This window comes from Pinus tabuliformis, chromosome X (assembly GCF_031772625.1).
Source record: "Pinus tabuliformis cultivar Carrire ecotype Pingquan chromosome X, CPIR1, whole genome shotgun sequence".
NCBI lineage: Eukaryota > Viridiplantae > Streptophyta > Pinopsida > Pinales > Pinaceae > Pinus > Pinus tabuliformis.
The window spans coordinates 34,635,039-34,657,311 of NC_142308.1; the positions used below are offsets into that span (position 1 = coordinate 34,635,039).

Below are 22,273 nucleotides of genomic sequence, written 5' to 3' on the forward strand. Positions count from 1 at the left end.
AAGGACTTTTACTTTTCGAGATGATCCCACACTTTAAAAGGTCATGGATTAATCTCTCAATTTCCGTTTTTTGGTGATGTGGATATCGATATGGCTTGATGTTGACGAGGTCTGACCCTGCCTTGACTTCTATTGTAAGCTCAATTTCCCTATTAGGTGGCATCTTCATAGGTAGGTCTTGAAATACTTTTTCATGCTTCTAAATTAGATCTTGTATCTCTGGTGACTCTTCATTGGTCATACTTGCAGATAACATTTTTAATTGGTGACATTGTACTACATAAGCAGGTGCTCCTTTTCGAATCATCTTCATCATCTGAGATGATGATACAATTTGATTCTCTGGTGCTTGGAATCCGTGTAATTTGTACTTTTGACCTCCCCATTTGAATTTTATAAATTGTACTTGATGGTTGGCGGCATAAGTACCTAAAGTTCGTAGCCATTGGATACCTAAGACTACATCTACTCCTCCTAATGGTACCGTGAAGAACGGAGACTCTAAATTAAAGTCTTGAATCTGCAATTTGACCTTATGGCATTTCCCCACCTTTTCAATCTTCTTACCGTCAGCTACCATCACTTTCATGTTTGGTAAGGGAAATGAAAAAATATTGAGTCTCTTTGCCATGGTTGCATCTAAAAAATTGTGTGCTACCAGAGTCTATGAGAACCACTACGTTGTTCTTCTTTATGTGTCCTTTTAACTTTAAGGTCTGAGGTTGTGATATACCTGTCATCGCTGATAGTGACACTTGCGGAATACTTCCGTCATCTAATTCTGGTGAGAATTCTGGGGCATCTTCTGTTTCTTCTATGTCAGAATCTTCACTATTTGAATCATTGGTTGCTTCACAATTATATAGGTTCTTTGGTTCTTTTCCTTTAGCACATCTATGTTTGGGGTCCCACTTCTCACCACAGCGTTTGCATTTACCCTCTTTTATCCTTTGCATTTCCATATTAGATTTCTCACCTTCACAACGATGTGGTGGAACATATCTTGTACTATTCGAGTCCACATACCGGGGTATTCTTCGTCTTGAATATGTTTTTTCCGATTTTGACCAAAATATTTGTTCGAATTTCTTTTCGACTATTTTTTCTTTTTGTCTTGCTACTTCTATTGATGTAATTTCATGCATCTCAAGTTCTACTTGTAAATGGTTTTTGAGTCCTAAGACGTATGATTGAATTAGACGAGACTCTGATAATCCAGGTACTCATGTTACTAAGGTCTCCCATTCTTGTGTATTCGTCCACACTTCCTTTTTGTCATATTTTAAGAGTTTTGAAAAGAACTCTTCTTCCTTTACACCTTAGAATCTTTTAAAGAATGCATCCTTAAATTTTCTCCAACTAATGACGTGTGTTGTCTTTTTCCACCACATATACCAATTATATGCTTCCCCTTCCATTTTGATGGATGCATGCCTGAGCTTTTCGTCATCATCATTGATGTCATATATCTCAAAGTATTCTTCTGCTTTATTTATCCATGCAACATTGTTTTTTTCGTTTCCATCGAATTTAGGCATCTCAACTTTTGCCCTTCACTGGTATGTCGTTAATGGTTGATCAAAGAAAGGGATGTTGATTGGTAAAGGTATCCCAGAGTTGCTTATTTGTAAGAGTCGCGTTACTCATTTCTTGGTGGGGTGTCGCCGATTTTTTTGGGGATTCAACTTTTCCTTGAGAGTCTATTGATTTCGTTGAATCTGATGAGTTGTGCTCTTGATTTTCTTCATCTTCTTGTAGTAGTTGTGCGGGTGTAGAATTCATTTTTTTACACATAAGTTTCAGCAATGTTAAGGTCTCTTTTTGATTCACTTTTGATTGGACACAGTGATGCTGCATCTTTATTTCTATTTGATTTGTCGTACCCTAAAGCCTTTTGATATTGTCAGCCTGCCCCTTAAGCTTGTTCTGGAAATCATCTAATTTTTTATTGACCTCATCGGTGTTGTTATTCATCTTATGCTCCGCGTCAACCAATCTTTTTTGGAAATCATTCATTGTCATTGTTGACATTGAGCGAGTTTGTGGGGGTGTGTATTTATCTGCCAGCTTAAAATATTTTTTTAATTATCATTATCTTTTTAATTTTTTTTAAATTAATTAATTATAGGAAGGTGCATTAGAGGGAGCGAAAGAATGGCGGGTTCTCGAGTGTCTAGGGTTTCAGAAGGATCGTTTTGTGCCGCCGCCGCCCCCAGAGATCAGCTATGTTCCGGATCTGCTTGGCGCCTGGCTGCTGGGATCTCAGAACTTGATTCATCATTTTGGTTTTGGCCCGGTTCCTTTGTTGGAAAGGAGGCTCATGGATCGAAACAAAGCATTCAGGGGCAGGAGGAATTTTCTCCCTTCCTGGCTCAGGTCGGTTTTCTCACGGCGGATCTGGGCTCCATTCCTCAAAGCCCTGGGCGTTTCGCTTCAAATCAACCTGACCCTACCCTGATTTGGGTATCTGCGTTATCCTGCGCGGGTGTTTCGGCCTGGCTAGGCAGCAATGTCTGCGTCATTTGGAAAGAGATGCGGCTGATTGTTCCTCTGCCCCCCTTCAGTCTGCTACAGGAAGTCCGAATCGCCGCTCTATGGCATTCGTTTACAGGTATGGTTGACGCTCAAGTATGGGGCGGGAGATTGGGACCGGGTTCCGTGCGGACTGAGGCTCCCCTGTTCACCTCCGGGCAGATGTGGGTGGCTGACATCTCGGCAGCGAAGACATTTATGCCCTGGACAACCCTCTCGGATACGGAGTTGGATGGCTCAGATCTGACAAGAATCGAGCCACCCCAGATTGTCAGGTCCGATTTCCAAATCTTTGTAAAGACGCCAAAAGGAAACACAATCGTGATCTGGACTTATGACAACAACAGGGTTTCAGATTTGAAGAACAATATTGCCGACCAGATTGGCTACCCGACTGAGAAACAACACCTGTTAAATGAGGGCAGATCGTTGTAGGAATGCAGAACCATGCAAGAATACAACATCAAGCCAGGCTCTACAATCATTCTCAATATGAGATTACGAGGAGGAGCCGAAAGCGCTGGAACTAGCTCGCAAAGCAAAGGGTCTTTTAAGGAAGCAGTGAAGGGCAAAAGGAAAAACCCCACAGCTGTCACTGAACCTCCGGGGCAGTACATTGTAGATCAAATGCCGGAGAGCCCATCTATCTCCATCGAAATACCAGAGGTAAATAATATATATTCAGATCTACAAAAAAATGCAGTTATTTGTAGATTTAATGGCTTTTGGCCTAGAACTGATGCATTGTATCAATGGATCCACTCGGTTTGGACAAAAAATTGCCAAATCTACCTATACCCTAAGGGGTTTTTTATAGTATGTTTTCACACAGAAGAAGAAAAGGAAACAGTTCTCAACCAAGGGCCATGGTTCTGGGGCAGTGCTGGACTTTTTATTACCCCTTGGTTTCCTGATTTTGATGCCAACACCATGGTGGTATCAAGGATGCCAGTATGGGTTAGGATGCATAATCTTCCTTTACATTTTTGGCATTCAAAGGCTCTAATAGCAATTGGAAATACCTTGGGGAGAATGTTAAAGATAGACAGAGAGAGACATATAAAAGGAATATTTACTTTTGCCAGAATATGTGTCGAGGTAGATCTCAGCCGAGGACTACCTGAAAGCATCATCCTGAATTTCAATAATACACAGTGGAAACAACCTTTGGACTATGAGAATACAGCTTTCAGATGCCGGGGATGTCAACAAACAGGTCATCTGTACAATGCATGTCCAAGCCTCAACAAGAGCAAGCAACAACAAAGGAAGCCGAAAGGATGGCAGAACATAGACGTTGCATATAAGAAGGCAACTATAGCAAAGAAAGAAGAACAAAATACAACAAAGGATAAAGATCAGGACAATAAGGATAAGGAGATTAATGAGGAAAAGGAACAAGAGCTCCAGCTGGAAATAAGCGGTAATAAACGAAGTCACAGTCCTGAAGGATCGGATTCAGATAAGGAGCAACCAATGAGTACAATGGAAAACCAGCTTGCCGTTATTGACTCCTCCCAACATGGATGGTTGGCGAAAAGTGGAGAAGAAGAAGGGCAGGAAGACTTAGGCCACCTGGTTTTTTTTTGGGTTGCACATCGGATAATAGGAGCAGCACTTTCTTTTTCTGCTTTTAGGCAGGACTGTATCCTGCGGGCTGTATGATCTACTTTCATACAGCCAAATTGAATGCTTAATGCATATACTATGTAACTTTTAATTTTAATAGAAAGTTCGATTTTTTTCTTTGTAAAATATTTTCCTTGAGAGTCTGCTGATTTCGTTGAATCTGATGAGTTGTGCTCTTGATTTTCTTCATCTTCCTGTAGTAGTTGTGTAGGTGTAGAATTCATTTTTTTACACATAAGGTTCAGCAATGTTAAGGTCTCTTTTTGATTCACTTCTGATTGGACACGGTGATGCTCCATCTTTATTTCTATTCGATTTGTCGTATCCTGAAGCCTTTTGATATCGTCAGCCTACCCCTTAAGCTTGTTCTGGAAATCATCTAATTTTTTATTGACCTCATCGGTGTTGTTATTCATCTTATGCTCTGCGTCAACCAATCTTTTTTGGAAATCATTCATTGTCATTGTCGACATTGAGCGAGTTTGTGGGGGCGTGTATTTATCTGCCAGCTTAAATTATTTGTTTAATTATTATTTTTTTTAAATTAAATAAATTATAGATATCATATATAATATATAATATTTCTATATATAACTAAATTAGATAAATCATATATATAATATATACTATTTAATATAGTTTAGTTGTATATATTATAACTTATATAACGAAAAATATCGAATTTAGAAATTTAATCAGACTAAAAGGGTACGACCGAGAGCCAATGGCCATGGTGTTTCACTGACGGTAGACGTTGCAGAGGTTTAAGGAATGAGTCGGACGGTGGAATGCAGTCGCGCGGTGGTTAGCAATAGGCAGAATAGGTGTGGACATTATTGATAGCTACGGATCGATGGATTGGAGATTGTGTGCAGAAGACTGCGAATTGCGATGCTCGAATAGCGTGGGTGGGGAAAGCTACGATGGGTAGCGAAATAGTGATGATTACGTGCAGATGCCCAGCGGACAGGAGCAGCGGAGCGATATGGTCTATGCAGCGGACAGCGGAGTCAGCGGATGTACAGCTGGAGAACCGAACTTCCTCTGATACCAAATGAAGTGAAGACTTCTAGATACGTAGAGAAATATATATATATATATATATATATATATTAATAATTAATTGACCGATGATAATTGTTTACAGTGGGGTTCCTCAACGCTTGAGTAGTTCTTGATGCTTCTGTATAAAATTCTTATCCTCCCATGTGGTATCTTCAGCGGGTAAGTTCTTCCACATGATGAGATACTCTAAAATTGATCAATTTTGTAGTTGTCGGGTTCTTGTTTCTGTGACTGCTCCAGGTTCCAATATGATTTTTTCCTTCCTTGTCAAGTTTTGGCAATATTGTTTGAACTGGGACCTTCTGCAACGTTTGAATGAGTGGCCACACTTTTTCGTCCTTCTTCCATTCATCCCTTGCTTCGTTTATCCAATTTGGTTGGATAATAGAAATAGCACAAAACAATGCTTCCACATCCTTATCCTTTCTTCAGAGTGCATATGCAACAACATTTTTCTTCCCTTTTTTGTAGATGATTTCAAAGTCATAACACAACATATTTGTGACCCATTTTTTCTGTTCTTCTAAAGATAATCTTTGTTCTAAAATGTATTTAAGACTATCATGATCCGTTTTTATCTTGAAGTGTCTTCCCATTAGGTAAGGTCGCCATTTCTTAAGTGCATGTAGTATTGCCAACATTTGCTTCTCGTAAATAGCTTGCTTGAGATGTAGCTGTAAAAATACCCAATTGCCTACATCAAAACTTCTTTCACTGCGATGTTGATTTGCCTGTTGTTTCATTCGATTCTGCACCAAAGCGACATTATCCTTTAAAAGTTGGAGAACTTGTTGTTGTTGCTCGATGTAATGTTTCACTTCTTGAATCTTTTTCTTCTTGATATGTCCTATATTGAGAGTTTGAGGATTGGTAATTTCTTCCAATGCATTACAAGATATGGTCGGATTCATTTCTTGATGCTCGATGTGATCTTTCACTTATTGAACATTTTTCTTCTTGATGTGTCCTTCTATATTGATAGTTTGAGGTTCGGTAATTCCATCCAATGCATTACAAGATATGGTTGGATTCATTTCTTTTTCTCGATGTGATCTTTCACTTCTTGAACCTTTTTCTTCTTGATATGTCCTTCTATCTTGAGAGTTTGTGGAGTGGTAATTCTTGCCAATGCTTTACAAGATATGGTTGGATTCATTTCTTCTTTCTCTGAGGTTGGTACCTGGTGTATATCCTCTTCTTTTGATGTATCTTGATCATTTTCTTCCTCCTCTTCACAATCAATGTAAAATAATTTTTTCTCAGCACACTTATGACCTTTAATGTATTTGTTATCACAATTGTAACAAAGTCATTTTGCTCTTTTTTCTTCCAATTGTTGTGGTGTCACCCTTGTAGGTTGTGGAAGGCTTGGAGAAACAACACTTCCATCTTTATAGTTATGAGGGGTAGAATTCCTTGTTGCCATAATTTTGCTTTCCACTTTTCTTGCCAACCTGAATGCCTTCTCCAATGAATCAGGTTCCCAAATACAAACCTCATGTTGAATGTTATCTTTTAAAGGGCCTATGGAGACATTAATCCTCTGCTTTTCTGGAATATCATTTTCCCTTGTATTCAATTTTTGAAAGTCCTCAATGTGCTCTACCATTGAACGCTTTTGTTTGAGATTTATCAGTTGGCTAAAGAAGGTGTTTCTCTTTGTATCCTCATAATGTGCTATCATTTCTTCCATGAAAATTGACCGCGTAACAAGTGGTTTACGAGAACAAAGCCCTTTATACCATAAAAAATCTGGTTCTAAATATGAAGATGCAATACGTACCTTTTGTAACATTGATACACCATGTAGATCAAAATCTGCAGTATCCAATTTCCCAGATCCTTGCCATCAAACTTCTTCATCTCGCTTTTTCTTGATTTTAGGAGCTCAATATTGAAACGACTGTAACTCTGTAATTTTGGATCTTTAAGTTCTGAAATTTCTGCCTGTAATAGCCCTCTACGTCCTCTTTCTAACTCCGCAAGTCTGATCGCAATTGGATTCCCAAAGAAAGATTTATTCCCAATCTCCCGCGATGACCTAATTATAGACTAGTTCAGTAGAGTGAACTTGTACGACGTTCCACTTGTCACTGTTTCACCCTTAGATTCTGAAATTTGTACCCAAACAAAATACAATCCCTCCTCTTTCTGTAACTTCTTACGAAATTTCAATCTGATGCTCAGAAAGAAAGTTATGACGATTTTCCCAAGCTCACCTGTTTAGGATGTGATTCGGGAGTCTTCAAAAACCCTAACTTCCTCAGATCATATATCTGAAAATATAGCAAGACAAGATCTGAAATTCAGACTTGAGGTTCAGACCGATTTCTTCTCAAATGGGTTTTTTTTTTATCTTCTGAAACTTTGTAGCGAAAACGTTATAGCGAAAATTCAACGATGACCTATTTTAGATGAAATTCTAGAGCTTGCAAAAACCCTAATTTCCTTGGATCATATTCTCCGAAACTATAGCGAGACAAGATCTGAAATTCGGACCTGAGGTTTAGCGCAATCTCATCTCAAATGGGTTTTTTTTTAGCTTCTGAAATGTTGCATAAAACAAGTTATAGCGCAAATGCCACAATGACCTATTTGGAGCAGTGAAACCCTAGAATCCAAAGCTCTGATACCAAATGTTATGAAATCAGTTCACAAATAGATAGAAAAGATAGATGAACGCCTTAGAATTCAGCCTCTTCGAGGGGGCAACCTCCTTTACATTACATAAATGAACAATTCTTGGATGATACAAATGACAAGACCTCCTTTCTATATATAGGAGTCTAAGGGGTCATAATATAATCAGAGCGGACATAACAATAATAATGTAAGGGCACAATAATAACAATTGTGGGCTTCTATGGGGCACAATAATAGCAATAAGGGGGTTGTACTAATAACAATAAGGGGTTACACTAGTAGTACAGGGACCTAACAAACAAGATTTAACATTGGCACAACCACTGTGGAGTTAGTAAAGCTCCACAACTTGTTCTCCTTGGGAATAGTTATTATCTGGGCTTTCCATTGAAGATAGTTTGAGACTCCTTCTAATCTGTTTTCATACTTGACTTTGGTTGGCATGGTAAATTTAACCCTTGAATAATTGTTTGTTGAAAACCCTAGAGAAACAACGAACCCCTTTGAGTTTGAACCTATGCAATGCTTCAATTTCTTTCAAAGGCTTGGCTCTAATAACATGTTAGTCTTGTCTAAGTCCACTGAAATGATTAACTTGCCAGTGAATTTTTATACCTATAATTTATTTTTATTGAAAACCCATTATACTCAAATCTGAAATATACAAACATTTAATATCGCTGAGCTTCTAACAAATTATGCACAATAAAAATAAGAAATCCAAGCACATAAATTGTTTACACATCTTTTACCTTGTAAAGCCCCAATGTGGGGAAAAACAACAAAGAGAGGTTTTATTAGGCTTGAGAGAAAAAAATGGGAAAATATTACAATTGTAGTTCCAAAGAATTTACACCGAAGAACAACCTTAGAAAACAACCCCTCTCCTCTGCATGGTACAACCCAACAAACAACCTTTCTCTTTTTGGCATACAACCCAACCCAACAAACAACCCCTTTCTCTTCAGCGAACTCGGCCTAGGACACAACCTCTCCTCTAGCAGAGAAATTGGCCCTAAAGATTCGACCTCCCTCCCCTATGAACTTGGCTTGTGCACGACCCCTCTTTTGCATAGGACGACATGAGCACGACCCCTCTCTCTCTACGAACTCGCTTCCTTCTCCTCAACTGCTTAACCTTCCTTCTTGTCACCCAAATCAACCCTCTTCTCTCTCACTCGATGTGCTCTCCAAATCGTGCCCTTCACCCACTCATTTCAACAATTTATAATTTCTCTCATAACCCTATTTCCTCCTCGAGACTTCAAAGATAATATCAAAGGCCAAAACTTGGTCTTATCACTTTCTTTGATTTCTTCAAATGGAAATATTAATTTTCAAAGTTATAAACTTTAGAAATTTGAGTTACAAAGCCAATAATAACTGATTAAATTAATATCATGCTTTCCCTAAATTTGGACTTTAGAAAGAATTGTATAATGCCAAAATAAGTAATTTTTCAAGATATCTTCTGCATGCTTGGACACAAGGCTTGTGTAGAGACACCTATCCGAGCTACAATTTTAATATAGAACTGCTAAGGATGTCCATGTTAGAGCTAGATTGTACTTGTTAAGATTAGTTATATGTTCACAAGGGATCTGCTAAAGCCATTGCATTAGAAGCACCTTGTTTAAAATCTTAGTACTTAAAATTTTATATATGGTACAATACTTTTATTAATGCCCAATGAATGATCATGAGTAGGTATAATCCATGAGATCTTAGACATAGGAACTAAGTCAAGTCTACCAACTTGTAGGGAGGTACAGAAGAAAGGGTCTCCCTTAAAAGCTCGAGAGGTTGTATGAAAGGTTGTATGAATGTCTTGACTAATTTGTCGGGAGGGATTGCTCAAGGTCTTGTGGTACCATCACCAATTGATGAGTAGAAGGTGCTAACATGAGTCTGTACTTGCAAGTGGATCTCTCCTACCATCCAAGGCCAAAGCAAAGAAGCCCTTGAGAGAAGATTATCTTAAGGTACTAGAGTTTGAAGATCTAGAAGGGATGATCTGTGGTGATCACATTCTCAGGAAGAGGTCACCTTCAATTGATATCTATAGATGCTCATTGCTTTTTATTTCTTCCTCCTTTCTTTCTTGGATTGATTCCATCTCTATTTTGAGGTCCATATTCACGATTTCTGGAGGAGTATATGTGCTCTTTCCCCACTCCTTGAGAACAATCTTGATAGCCTTTAATTTTGGTTCCCATATGTAGACAAGAGATCTCGTGACCCACTTTTGGCACTCTTCTGTTATGATTTCCACAACCTTTTGACCTTGGAACCAAAGTGGGTTAAATCCGATGTTCCACCAAGTTTTTAGGATGAGGGGCCACAGGAACGGGAGATGCACAGGGCGAAAATGTGGGAGCACCTCCAAATTTTAGGGAAATTCTGGGTGGATGTCAAGGTGTGTGTGTGTATGTGTATGTATTATATACATGATTTGAATCCAATTTCAACAATGAAATACATTGATTCATATATCATAAATGATTCAATGAAATAGAAACAGTAAAATATAGTATACGTTGATTTAAATTTATGATTCATCATTCTAGAATCTAACTGATTTAAATTCATCACCCATTTTTCTAGAATCTGCTTAGTACTAAGCAAAATTGTAGATACTAAAGTCTGAAGACTAGAATAGTAAAGTGAAATTACTCAATCTCAAAAATAGTAAAAGGTCAATGAACCAATGTTATCAGAGAACTGGACCGGTTGTCGAACTAGTCGCCCCCAAAACCGGGAATTGGAAAAAATATGGACCAGAAAATTGGTCAAGCAAAAGATAAATAAATATTCATGTGCATCCATATGAATCTAAATTGTTATACACAAATATCCAAAGTTTCATATATATATATAGATATATAAGAAGTAAGGGTGCATATAACCAAAATAGCCCCAAGTGGAATCCAGGGCCCTAGGGTTGAATATTAGGCTTTCCGTCTCATAAATTATTGTTTTTAGGAAAAATTCAAGGGGGATACCTAGATGCCCCCTTTAGAAGGGGGACTTCCAGCATGTTTTTATGGGGAGTGCTCACAAGCACCCTTTCATATTCCACACATTGGAGAAACATTCCCCGCTGCGGTTCCTCAAGTTTCCCAAAAACCGGGACGTGGGGAAATGTTTCCCTATGCGCCCCCCCTGTTCCGGAGCATGAGAAACATGGGGAGTGTGCCCCCACCCTGGGAGATGTGTCCCGTGGAAGACCGGATAAATCTGATTGGGATAGGCCTATAGTCTGGAGAGTTCAGGATCTGTAAAGTAATTGATTTGTCATCAGAGGCTGCCAATGGAATGATTGTAGTGGACAGAGTGATTCTAGTGGACATGGAACTGTTGCTCAGAAGGAATTTGCCTTATAATAGAAAACAATCCAGGTGCTTTGCTATATGACTAGGGTCATGCCTCTTGTTAGAAAAGGCGAATTTTCCTTTGATTGGTTTAGCATCAACCTGGTCCCATTCTATTAACAAGTCTTCCATCCTTTGCTGGAATAGGTCTTTAGCAATATTCCCTCCTCCTTTTTCTTAATGATATGGTTACATTGAGAAAACAATCCAGATGCCTTGTGAAATGACTAGGGCCAAGCCTCTTGCCAGAAAACGTGTATTTCCCTTTGATTTGTTTAGCATCAACCTGTTTCCATTCTATTAACAAGTCTTCCATCGTTTGCTGGAATGGGTGTTTAACAATACACTCTGCTTTTTCTTCATGTTAGAGTTGCATTGAAATCTCTAGCAATGACTCTGTTTTGTGATTATTGAGGGCCTTTCAATTCTGAGAGGGAGGATCAACAATCTCTCTTTTCTTTGTGAACTACGAGCATGTATATATTGAAAACATTTTCCTGTTTGTTGATGGATGGAGCTTGTTAATATCCAGTGCTGAGTTTGGCATGAGAATTTCAGATGGAGGGGGCTATTCCATGTTGTGCAGATACTTTAGAACTTAGAAAGAAATTGTATGCTAATCTAGGACACCTAGTTATTACAGTCATTGACAAAGCCATATATATATATATAGAATCCTGGCTTTACCCTAATTGAAAAATTCTTGCAAATTGCATAAGAATTTTATGTATTTTTATTCATTTTATTCTTATAAAATCAATTGTTAGAATTTCTCTGTAGCAGTAGTTAAATATTGGGTCTGAAGTTTTGAAAGATGGGTCTGAATGTTGTTGATATTTTAGAAGCCATCGTGCATTTAGAGCTAGAAATTGTTTAAACACACTACAAGAAATCAAATTGGCAACAGGGTGAAATGGGAACTTTTCAGTGTTCTAATTTGAATTTTATTTTTATTTCTGAACAGCCCAAGTAGAGCCATGTCCATTCTTCCCTGGATAAGAGCAGTGCTTCTCCATCATGCCAGTTATATAATGTCGGAAGAGGCTTCGTTAATTGTACTCAATACACTATATCAGGTAATAGTTCATTATTTTTTTCTCTCCCTCTCTTTGTAGGATTAGCCTTTGTAACTGTTTTTTAAACAAGTATCATCTCCAGAATATTCTTGGAAGTATATGCTTCTCTTTTGGCAACGTGTAAAGCTTTAGTAAGTTAGTTTCTTTTTTAAATTCATTTATTTCATACCCTTTTATTTTCGGCTCAGCATTTCTTGGGAATGTCTTTCACGATTGTAGATCATATTTTTACATTGCCCACTGCCACCCCCAGCCTTTTTTGTACAGTATGATTTTTTGGGGAAATTGTTTGGTATTATCTTCATTAAATAACCAATATTATGTGTGCATGACATTTGTGCCTGGGAAAGTTAGCTGATTATTTATGGCTAATCCATGTTAGAATAAGTAATGCCCATTTTAGATGAGGGGATTTTGGACGAAATTACGTGAGTATATTTATTTTAATAGTCATTTATGCTGTTCTTAAAAGTATATGTGACGGTGCTTTAGTTAGAGTTCTGTTGGTAAGTAAAGCAGATTGATGTTAGAAACAGTGGAATTTCTATCATTAAGGGAGGATTAGCAGAAGCTAGAATAATTCTCGGAGGATTCGAGCCCCTACCATAGGCAGTCAAGATCACTTGTGTTTTTCAAAAATGAAAACAGCTGTACAGATCAACATTTGATGTATAGAGAATGAGATCATGCAGAACAAATCCCAAGGAGTACTTTTGAGTAAACTAGTAGCATCATATGGCAGTAAACTAGTATTGCAGCTATAAAGGATGAGTACTTTTGAGTTAGTGTTAAATGAAGTGACTTAAGCACACTTGTGCGTTTTAAAAATGAAGTTATATAAATTAAAATAACAGTGCAAAGTAAGATAAAAATACATAAGAATCAAGATAATATTAATGTCCAACAAAGATTTACAAAAGTGGTTGGAAGGGACTGAAGGTTACATCCTCTGTAATTACAATGTGGGAGTGCGTAAACAATTCATAGGACAAAACTGATAGCAGAAAAGATAAAATGATTATCTAGCTAAAGGCTGAAATAACTAGCTGAATAACATATAAAATAATGTGCAAAAGCAGTAAAATCTCGGTGCTGAACGGAAGATAAGATGTCAATAACCGCTGGAGATGAAGATATAAAAAAAACTGTAGTTCCCGAAGGCTCAAGTTTTTATTAATGATATAAGAATAATGGAAAAGGAGGCTCTACCGAGCATGTTTTGCTCCATATGCTATCATCAGTGGTGGCTGCTCTCTCTGCAACTTTGCATGATATTGCGTGCTCATATTTTATACCATATCAGAGCCTGTTTTTTTTTCAGCATGAAAAAAGTCTGTTTTGTATTATAAAAAAAAGGTACATAATTCAAAAAATTTGGGCTTCTGTAGCCGACTTCTGCATATGGTTTTTTTATATTTGGTATACATTCACATGATCTCCATATTCATCTGACAGATCTTCAATATTATGTGGCACTAATGTGTATACAAAAAAAAGGAAAAGGTATTCAATTTTATCAACTATTTACTAAAGCACTGAGAAACTCAGCTATATATATGTACCATATACAGAAAAAGGAAAAAACATATAATGTTTACTTATCTCTTCTGGCAGCATCCTTCTTTGTTTTGGAAACTGTAGGATGTGTTTGTTATCCCAGCAAAAGGAGACATCCAGTGTACATAGTAAGTGTCCCCATTTTTATTTCGATGTTCATACCATCTGGTGCATCCAGAAAGACCCATTTTGGACATGTGATCTGCATTCTGGTTATGATCCCGTCCAATATGCTGTATAGTGGGGTCTTGAAAAGTAGCCCATAGCTTCTCAATCTGACATAGCCACCCATGGAGTGTTGAATCTTGTTTTTTCCCAAAATATGATCTATAATGATCTGAGAATCCCCAAAAATATGTATGGGAGGTATGTCCATGAAATTTGCGAACCAAAGTAAGCCCCATAGTGCCATGGCTTCGGCCTTCATGTTTGTGCCCCTACCCGCATTCCAGTGAACCCAGTACTCTTGCACTTCTGAAAACTTGATCCAAAAACCACATCCACAAATCCCTCTTTGGGATGCCCCATCAAAAAACCCTGCGGGATAAACTGTGCATGGACCAGCCCCCCTACAAGTCTTATCCTTGGGCACTCTACTAATTATATAATCATCACTGATCCATTTCGTAATTCGGGCCAGCACCTTGTCTTCTTTTACCTTAACATTTTCGAAAATAATTTGGTTGCACCACCACCATATCTCCCAGTGGAAGCAGCCTCCATGAGGTACATTGTTCACTCCACCAATATAAACAGTCAGAAATATTAACATATTGTATATATGGTGAGTCAATTTTAACTGTAAAGTATCGCCATATGCGGACAGAGTATGGACATTTTAAGAATAAATGACTGTTATCCTCCCCTTCGTTCCAACATAGATAGCAGATCCCCAACCCTTGTCGATTTCTCTTTTGTAGGTTGTCCCAAGTAAGATTTTTATTTTTCCAGATCAGCCAAAGGAACATGATGATCTTAGTGGGAAATTTAGTGCGCCAAAATTTGTAGAACCAGCGTATCTCTGTGAGATGAAGCTCCTGTGTGCAAAGGTTGTAATAGGTGTCTGCTACCTCAATCTCCCCTATCTTCTTCTTACCAGCCCATGTGATATGATCTCCTCGTCCATCACGACAGATACCAATGGATTTCATCATGATTCTGATGTGCTCCCATTCAAGAGCCAATTGGCCCGACAATCCCAGCTCATTGGCCCTCTTCCAAATAGGTATGTAACCAAGCCATTCCCGGATGACTTGGTTCCAAAAGAAAATACCTCTTCTATTGAAAATATGTAATAAATCCACAAAAATGTATGATTCCCTGCTCATACCAAGGATCCGATCCCCGCCTATCATAATCCGGTGTCCTGTATCAAATTGCCAACATAGATTTTGAAGAAAAATATTTTTGATCTTGATAAAACTAAGCCATATAGTCAATCCCGTGGAAATACCAATGGACCCCTGGCGCATCCAATATACAAAGTCTTTGTCCTTAAGATATTTATATCTTATCACTTTACCCCATATGCCCTCTCCAAATATACCGCGCCATAGAGACTTCAACAGCAACGCCCATCCAAAGCGCCGTAGGTTTATAACGCCCCATCCTCCCAACTTTTTTGGTCTAGTAATGTTTTCCAATTTGACCAGGTGGTATTTAAAATTTTGTGCCGCCCCAGACCAAATATATTGAGCCATAATGTGGTTCAAAGAGTTAATAATGAGTTGAGGAAGTCGATATAAATGAGCCCAATAGACCCCCAGCTGGGTGAGCACCGATTGAGTGAGTGTAATATGTCCTCCCAACGAGAGGCACCTGAATTCCCAACCCATGATTTTCTTGTAAAATCGATCGACCAGCCACATCCAGTCATTATTTCTGTACTTACAAGGCTTTAAGTGATATCCCAGATATTTCATGCCCACAGCCAGTGAATTTGCGCCCACCCCAAAAATTCTCTGTATATATGCAATGTCATTCATTTTCATCGGTGCCATATAAAATGGTAGATTTTAGTAAGTTCATAATGAGGCCCGTGGCCCATCCAAATTTGTTGAAGATATGTGATAATGTGAGCCATTTAAATCTATCTATCATCCCCATGATCAGGACATCATCAACAAAGAAACTGTGAGATAATGAAATTTGTCTACCTATGTCTTGTTGAATTTTCTATGTCTATCCATTAGAAAATTAATTTGTATTATGTTGGTTTATTTCTTCTACTTGTAAATTCTGAACAAGTTATTTAAAACATTTAAATACCGAAATAAATACAATACAATCACAACATCTACAGATCATCAGCTGAAAGAAAACAAGCACACAAGTGACACCATTATTTTTGAACAAATGTCCCCGAAAAAACCCAATGCGGGAAAACTGGTGCAACTATTCTAAGGGTTATATTATTATGCAGTCTTTCTGAGTACAACAGGGTGCTTAACCAGCTCACCCAACAGAGAAAAATACATGGCAAGAATACCTCTATATTCGGAAACAGGTATTCAGAAAACCTATCCCACAAAACCCTCCCCGACACAACTGAAGCTCAACGCTGGCCCTTCTAACCTTTACGTCAGCCTCCTACTGACATGCATCAGCCCTAGGACCCTCTACGTCAGCCCTCTGAGGCACTGCGCAGCCTCTGGGATCCTCTGCGTCACTCCAGTAGCCTCTGCATGGATGACGCAGTCCCTCTGGCCTTTGCGTTGTCTCTACTGGGCTCTGCGTAGCCTGGATTAGCTGTTGCTCTCGCTCTCTCTGCTTTTGCACTGGTCTCGTAGTACTCTCTCTGCCTCGTATTCACTGCCTCTCTGCCTCGTATTCACTGCCCCTCGCTAATGATCACTGATTCAACTTTGCTTAGCAACCCTTTTCTAGCAAAATGAATCACTGATCACTCTGGTGTGTTCTCCAACTGACCCTCAAGCCTCTTCTTATACTTTTCCCCTTGGTCCTTCAATGATCGAGATTAAATCTCTAATCAACGACTAAGATTAGATTTAGCTTGATCCATAACTTTTGGAATCTTCTAACCCAATTTTATATTAATACCCATTAATATTTTATTTTTCCTAAGTTTAGACTTAAGAACTCCATTAAAAATATTAATTATTTTAATATCTCCCAAACCAGGTATAATCTGTCCAAACCATTTCTGGGTCTTGGAGACCTCATGTGTTTTAGCCTCTCCACCAATTTTCATGGCTAGAGCACATCCGATGCTACCCCAAATCAACATGTACAATGCATCAAAATGGCCCTCCACCACAACTTTTTTAATGTGTAGACTGAGACCGTCCATAGCAAGTATGAATAAAAGGGGAGAAAGTGAGCATCCCTGTCTAAGTCCCCTACCCGCCTCAAAAAAACGGGATGGATAACCATTAACAACAACAACGTACCTGACATTTGTTACGCATGCCATTATCCATTCAGCTCCTCTGGTTTGTATCCCAATCTTGTGAAGGACCATCCGAAGATATCCCCAATCTAAACAGTCATATGCCTTTTTTAGATCAACCTTCATAACAGCTGCATTCATTTTTTTAACATGTATGGAGTGTAGACTTTCTTGTGCAATAGCCACAACATCGTGAATTTGTTTGTTTTGTAAGAAACCATACTGTTCCGGGGAAATGTACTTCGATAATATGTGCTTCATCCTGGAAGCAATGGTCTTTGAGATAATCTTATATATAAGATTACAGAGTGAGATAGGTCAATAGTCAGAAAATGTGCACGTTGGCACCTTCTTTGGGATGAGAGCGATGTATGTAGAGTTTATGTGAGTGTATAAACCCTCATTGTCTAGATTCCTCCACCATGGCAAGAAGATCATCCCGAAAAATATCATAAAAATGGGTAAATAGTTCAACCGTCCAGCCATCTAGACCAGGGCTTTTGTTCCCCTTCAGAGATTTCAGCACCTAATGGATCTCCTCGACCAAGACAGCCTTATATAACGCCAAGTTTGCCTCCTCATCAAACATCAAAGGGTATTCACTTACCCCCAAACTTGCTCCTCCCCACATTCAAGATCCCTGCACCTATAGGCTTGTTCAAAATGAGTAACCGCTAGATTAGTAATCTCCTGTTGAGACTGAAAGCAATTACCATCAGCATCAAATATCTCCCAAATAGTGTTAACCTTCCTTCTATGGTTTGCATAGCGGTGAAAAAACTTAGTGTTCTTATCACCCTCCCGAATCCATATAGCCCGGCTCTTTAGTCGCCAAGTCATTTCCATTTGATGCAGGATTTGCTTCTTTTTGAGCTCAAGTGCACGAATTTTGTCCTGCACCACATCCGATGGGAATGAGAGGCCATGTGACGCTAAAGAGACACCAGGGCCGTGGCAATATCATTCAGCTCCTTTTTCTGTTGTGACTTCTTCCTACGTTCCCATACCTTAACCACGTCCTTCAAGGCACGCAGTCTGTTCAAAATATATGCCATGGGAGAAATATTTGCCTCTATGCCCTGTTTCTAGTGAGCTCTTATCAGGGCCTCAAAATCAAGGTCTTCCAGCCAGACCCGATTAAATTTAAAAGGCATACCAAATCTTATATCCCCACGACGCCATGTAAGGATGATGGGGCGATGGTCCAATGTATAGTTATTAACAATACTGGATTGAACAAAGCCAAGTTTCTCCACCATTTGTTCGTGAATTAGAAAACGGTCCAGCCTCTTTGCAACATATTCCAGTCCAGCCCTACCATTATCCCAGGTAGGCGCAATCTTTGGAGGGCATATATCAATCAGGTTATGATCATAGATAATTTATTTAAACATGTCAGCCATGTTATTAATGCTTCGAGACCATCCCCAAACTTTGTCCAACACAATAATGCAGTTCAAATCTCCCACCAATATCAGAGAAATCAGATGCAATATGCCAAAAAACACACATTGCGCCAAAAAATGTCCCGATCCCTGTATGGGGCGTATACATTTAAAATATGTATCCTCCCCGGAAGGCCCCTAATGTGCCCCGCCAGAAGAATACCAGCAGAACAAGAGAAGGCCTTCATCCTAACCCATCGGGGTCCCATAGGGCAGCGAAACCCCCCGACCGTCCAATTGCATATGTGGCCACCATATGCCAAGCCGGGAGCATCCGCTTGAAATAGTTTATCAACTATCTTGTTGGGTGCATAGTTTCTTGAATGAGAATGATGTAAGGACATGAAGAAAGAAAAAGCTCCTTGAGGGCGAGAAATTTTTGAGATGCCCCCAATCCCCGAATATTCATTGAAAGGATGAAGTTCATGATGGATGGACCTGATTTGGACATGAAAGCTCCAAGGACCTGAGGTGATATGGGAGATGTAATAGGAATGTCTATCAGAGTAGGAGAATCAAAAGGGGCGGCATTAGTAAGGCGGGAACGCCCACGGAAATGCCGACTACACTTATTTTGTGTCCTTCTGATGGTGATATTGTCGACCGAGGATGGGTTGATGATCGGGGTTCTTCCTTTGTAGTAGAAAATCTAAGCCGTTGTCAACCGAGTTCGTCAGTGAGGTCACCAAAGATCTAGGAGAAGTAGGTCGAGTAGGGGTCATATTGGGAGGGGGGGCTATTGTTATAGATCTAACCCAGAAATACTATAGATCTGATATGAAAATATAATATAATGCAAATAAACCCAGAAATAATATGAAATGATTCTTTATTGATCAAACCCTTAAGGTAGGGCAACACCATACATTCACTCCTTAAGGAAGGAGAACACTCCACAAGCCATATGCCTGTTCATGCAATAATTCTTCACTATTCTTCATGTGGAGTCTCTAGCCTCTATATAGGCCTCATACATACAATACCATGGATCATTACCATGGTTCTCTCATACCATCGACTAATACCATGGGCCCATTACATTATTACCAATTACTTGTGGTCCCTTACATGATATGGGTTAACCACCTTATTTATTACTATGGCCCATCCCATTATTACATTATTACCTTGGGTACCTCCCTTGGTACCCCATATTATCCCCCCAGGTATATAACATTCCACCCCCTTAGCATGTTTCGTCCCCGAAACATGGGAAGAACACAAATAATAAGATCTACTCAAAAGAGTAGTCCACTGGTACCATGCACGTGCATCTAGCCATCCAAGAGAAAGGTGAACCCTCGATTTTGCTGGTGCCTCGCTCGCTTGAGATGGAAGTTGACCGTGGTAGCTCTTCTGTGTTGATGTGTAGTAGGTGGATCTTCGCTCCTCTCTATCTGTCCTGTGGGGGTTGTTGTCCTTGTGGCTAATTGGTTGCCAGCTTGATGGTTGTCTTGCGGGGTGATGTGGGTGATGATATGTTGAAGTTTTAACCCACGGTGTCTTTTTCTTTAATTCACCCCTTACTGGAGCCTGACTGTTATGTTGTGGTGCCTGCTGTGGTGTCTTATCTTCCAATATTACTTCAACCACTGAGCCCTCCTCAGATGTATCAGCACCTGTAACCTTTTCTGCTTTAGCCTCTGTTTGTGTTTGATTGTCGATCATCACTGGCTCATCATCTAATATGTCAGACCCTGGAACATCTTTTGTTTCAGCCTCCTTGGACTCTACCTGTTTATTAATGGAAATATCCTGTAATGTAATTTTCTTCTTTTTATACCAGAGCTTCAGGAATTTCTTCTGTACATTAATATTGATAGTACCCACTGATTCCATCCAAGGGTATCCCAAAACAACATCCATGTTATCCATATCTAAAGCATAAAAATCACCATGAAACACATACTTATCCATAAAAAGCTTCAAATCCTTATAAATTTGAACATCCTTATCATCAACATGTGTATTTTCAATGTGTTTTGTTGGAACTTGCAATTTTTTTGCCAAATTAACATTGATAAAATTATGCTCGCAACTAGGATTGATAGAAACAATGATCTTCTCTTTCTGAATTAATCCATGAACCTGCAATAAAGATATACCAGTAGAACATAACCCCTGACGTGTCTCATTCTTTTTTTCTAGAGACTATTTGTCCATAAAGAGTTTTTCAAATTCTTAGCCGACAAGTCGTCCAACTATTTGATGCCAAGTGAGTTCCACCATCTGTCAGCGTCTTCTGTCAAATTAAGTCGTACTATAGCTTTCCAAAATATCCCATATTTGGACTTTATTCTTTGTATGAATTCTTCAATAGTAGGACCATTATTTTTTCCTGTAAAACATAGAGTCACCATGAAGAGGGTTTTGATACCACTTGTTGTAGCTCTGATACCACTTGTTATAGATCTAACCCAGAAATATTATAGATCTGATATGAAAATATAAGATAATGCAAATAAACCCAGAAATAATATGAAATGATTCTTTATTGATCAAACCCTTAAGGTAGGGCAACACCATACATTCACTCCTTAAGGAAGGAGAACACTCCACAAGCCATATGCTTGTTCATACAATAATCCTTCACTACTCTTCATGTGGAGTCTCTAGCCTCTATATAGGCCTCATACATACAATACCATGGATCATTACCATGGTTCCCTCATACCATCGACTAATACCATGGGCCCATTACATTATTACTAACTACTTGTGGTCCCTTACATGATATGGGTTAACCACCTTATTTATTACTATGGCCCATCCCATTATTACATTATTACCTTGGGTACCTCCCTTGGTACCCCATATTATCCCCCCTAGGTATTCTTCCTTTGTAATAGAAAATCTAAGCCGTTGTCAACCGAGTTCGTCAGTGAGATCACCAAAGATTTAGGAGAAGTAGGTCGAGTAGGGGTCATATTGGGGGGGCTATGGAGGGGGAGGGGATGTGAGCTGGAGAGTATGTAATGTGTGATGTGGAGGGGACGTCGAAAGACGTCATCTAAGCAGGAACAAAATCCAAAGGGGAGGGAGCAGGGACAGAAAGTAGAGGGTTCAGTTCCGTCAGGGATGAGTCATCTATGGTGGGGGTGCCAGAATGTTCGGACGTCCAAGGTGATGAAGGAATATATATGGGCACTGACATATCATTTACCTTTGGAAGGGAAGCTGCAGAATGAAGATGTGCAGAGTGTGTCGGATTACCTATAGAATTATGAACGCCAGCGGATGAACATTCTTCCCTTGCCCAATCTTGTAATATTCTGGGCATCCCGCGACCATATCTTTTGTTCATGTCTGATAGCAACCTCGTGGAAAACGACTACCACCCTTCCCACGAGGACATTGTGCCATAAGGTGGCCAGTATGGTGGCATATGAGGCAGCGAAAAGGTATACCCCAGAAGTCCAATCACTGCATCAAATTAGTATCCTCCCATTTCAGCTCAATGTAATCCGGAAATCCTCCACAATAGTCTTTCTCGATCAATATCCATGCGATTTTTTTTTCGTGGGCGCCCAGGGACCGAAGGTCGAC

The 22,273-nt window shown here is 39.2% G+C and overlaps 1 protein-coding gene across 1 annotated transcript in view; it reads left to right on the plus strand.

Annotated features, from left to right (window-relative positions):
- Nucleotides 1–12,355, plus strand: part of LOC149138201 (uncharacterized) — a 142,736-nt gene extending 130,381 nt beyond the window's left edge. The window contains exon 10 of the mRNA XM_089450284.1: nucleotides 12,205–12,355. Within this exon, the coding sequence (XP_089306410.1) occupies nucleotides 12,205–12,355 (151 nt within the window). The remainder of the gene's footprint in view (nucleotides 1–12,204) is intronic.
- Nucleotides 12,356–22,273: the final 9,918 nt, after the last annotated feature.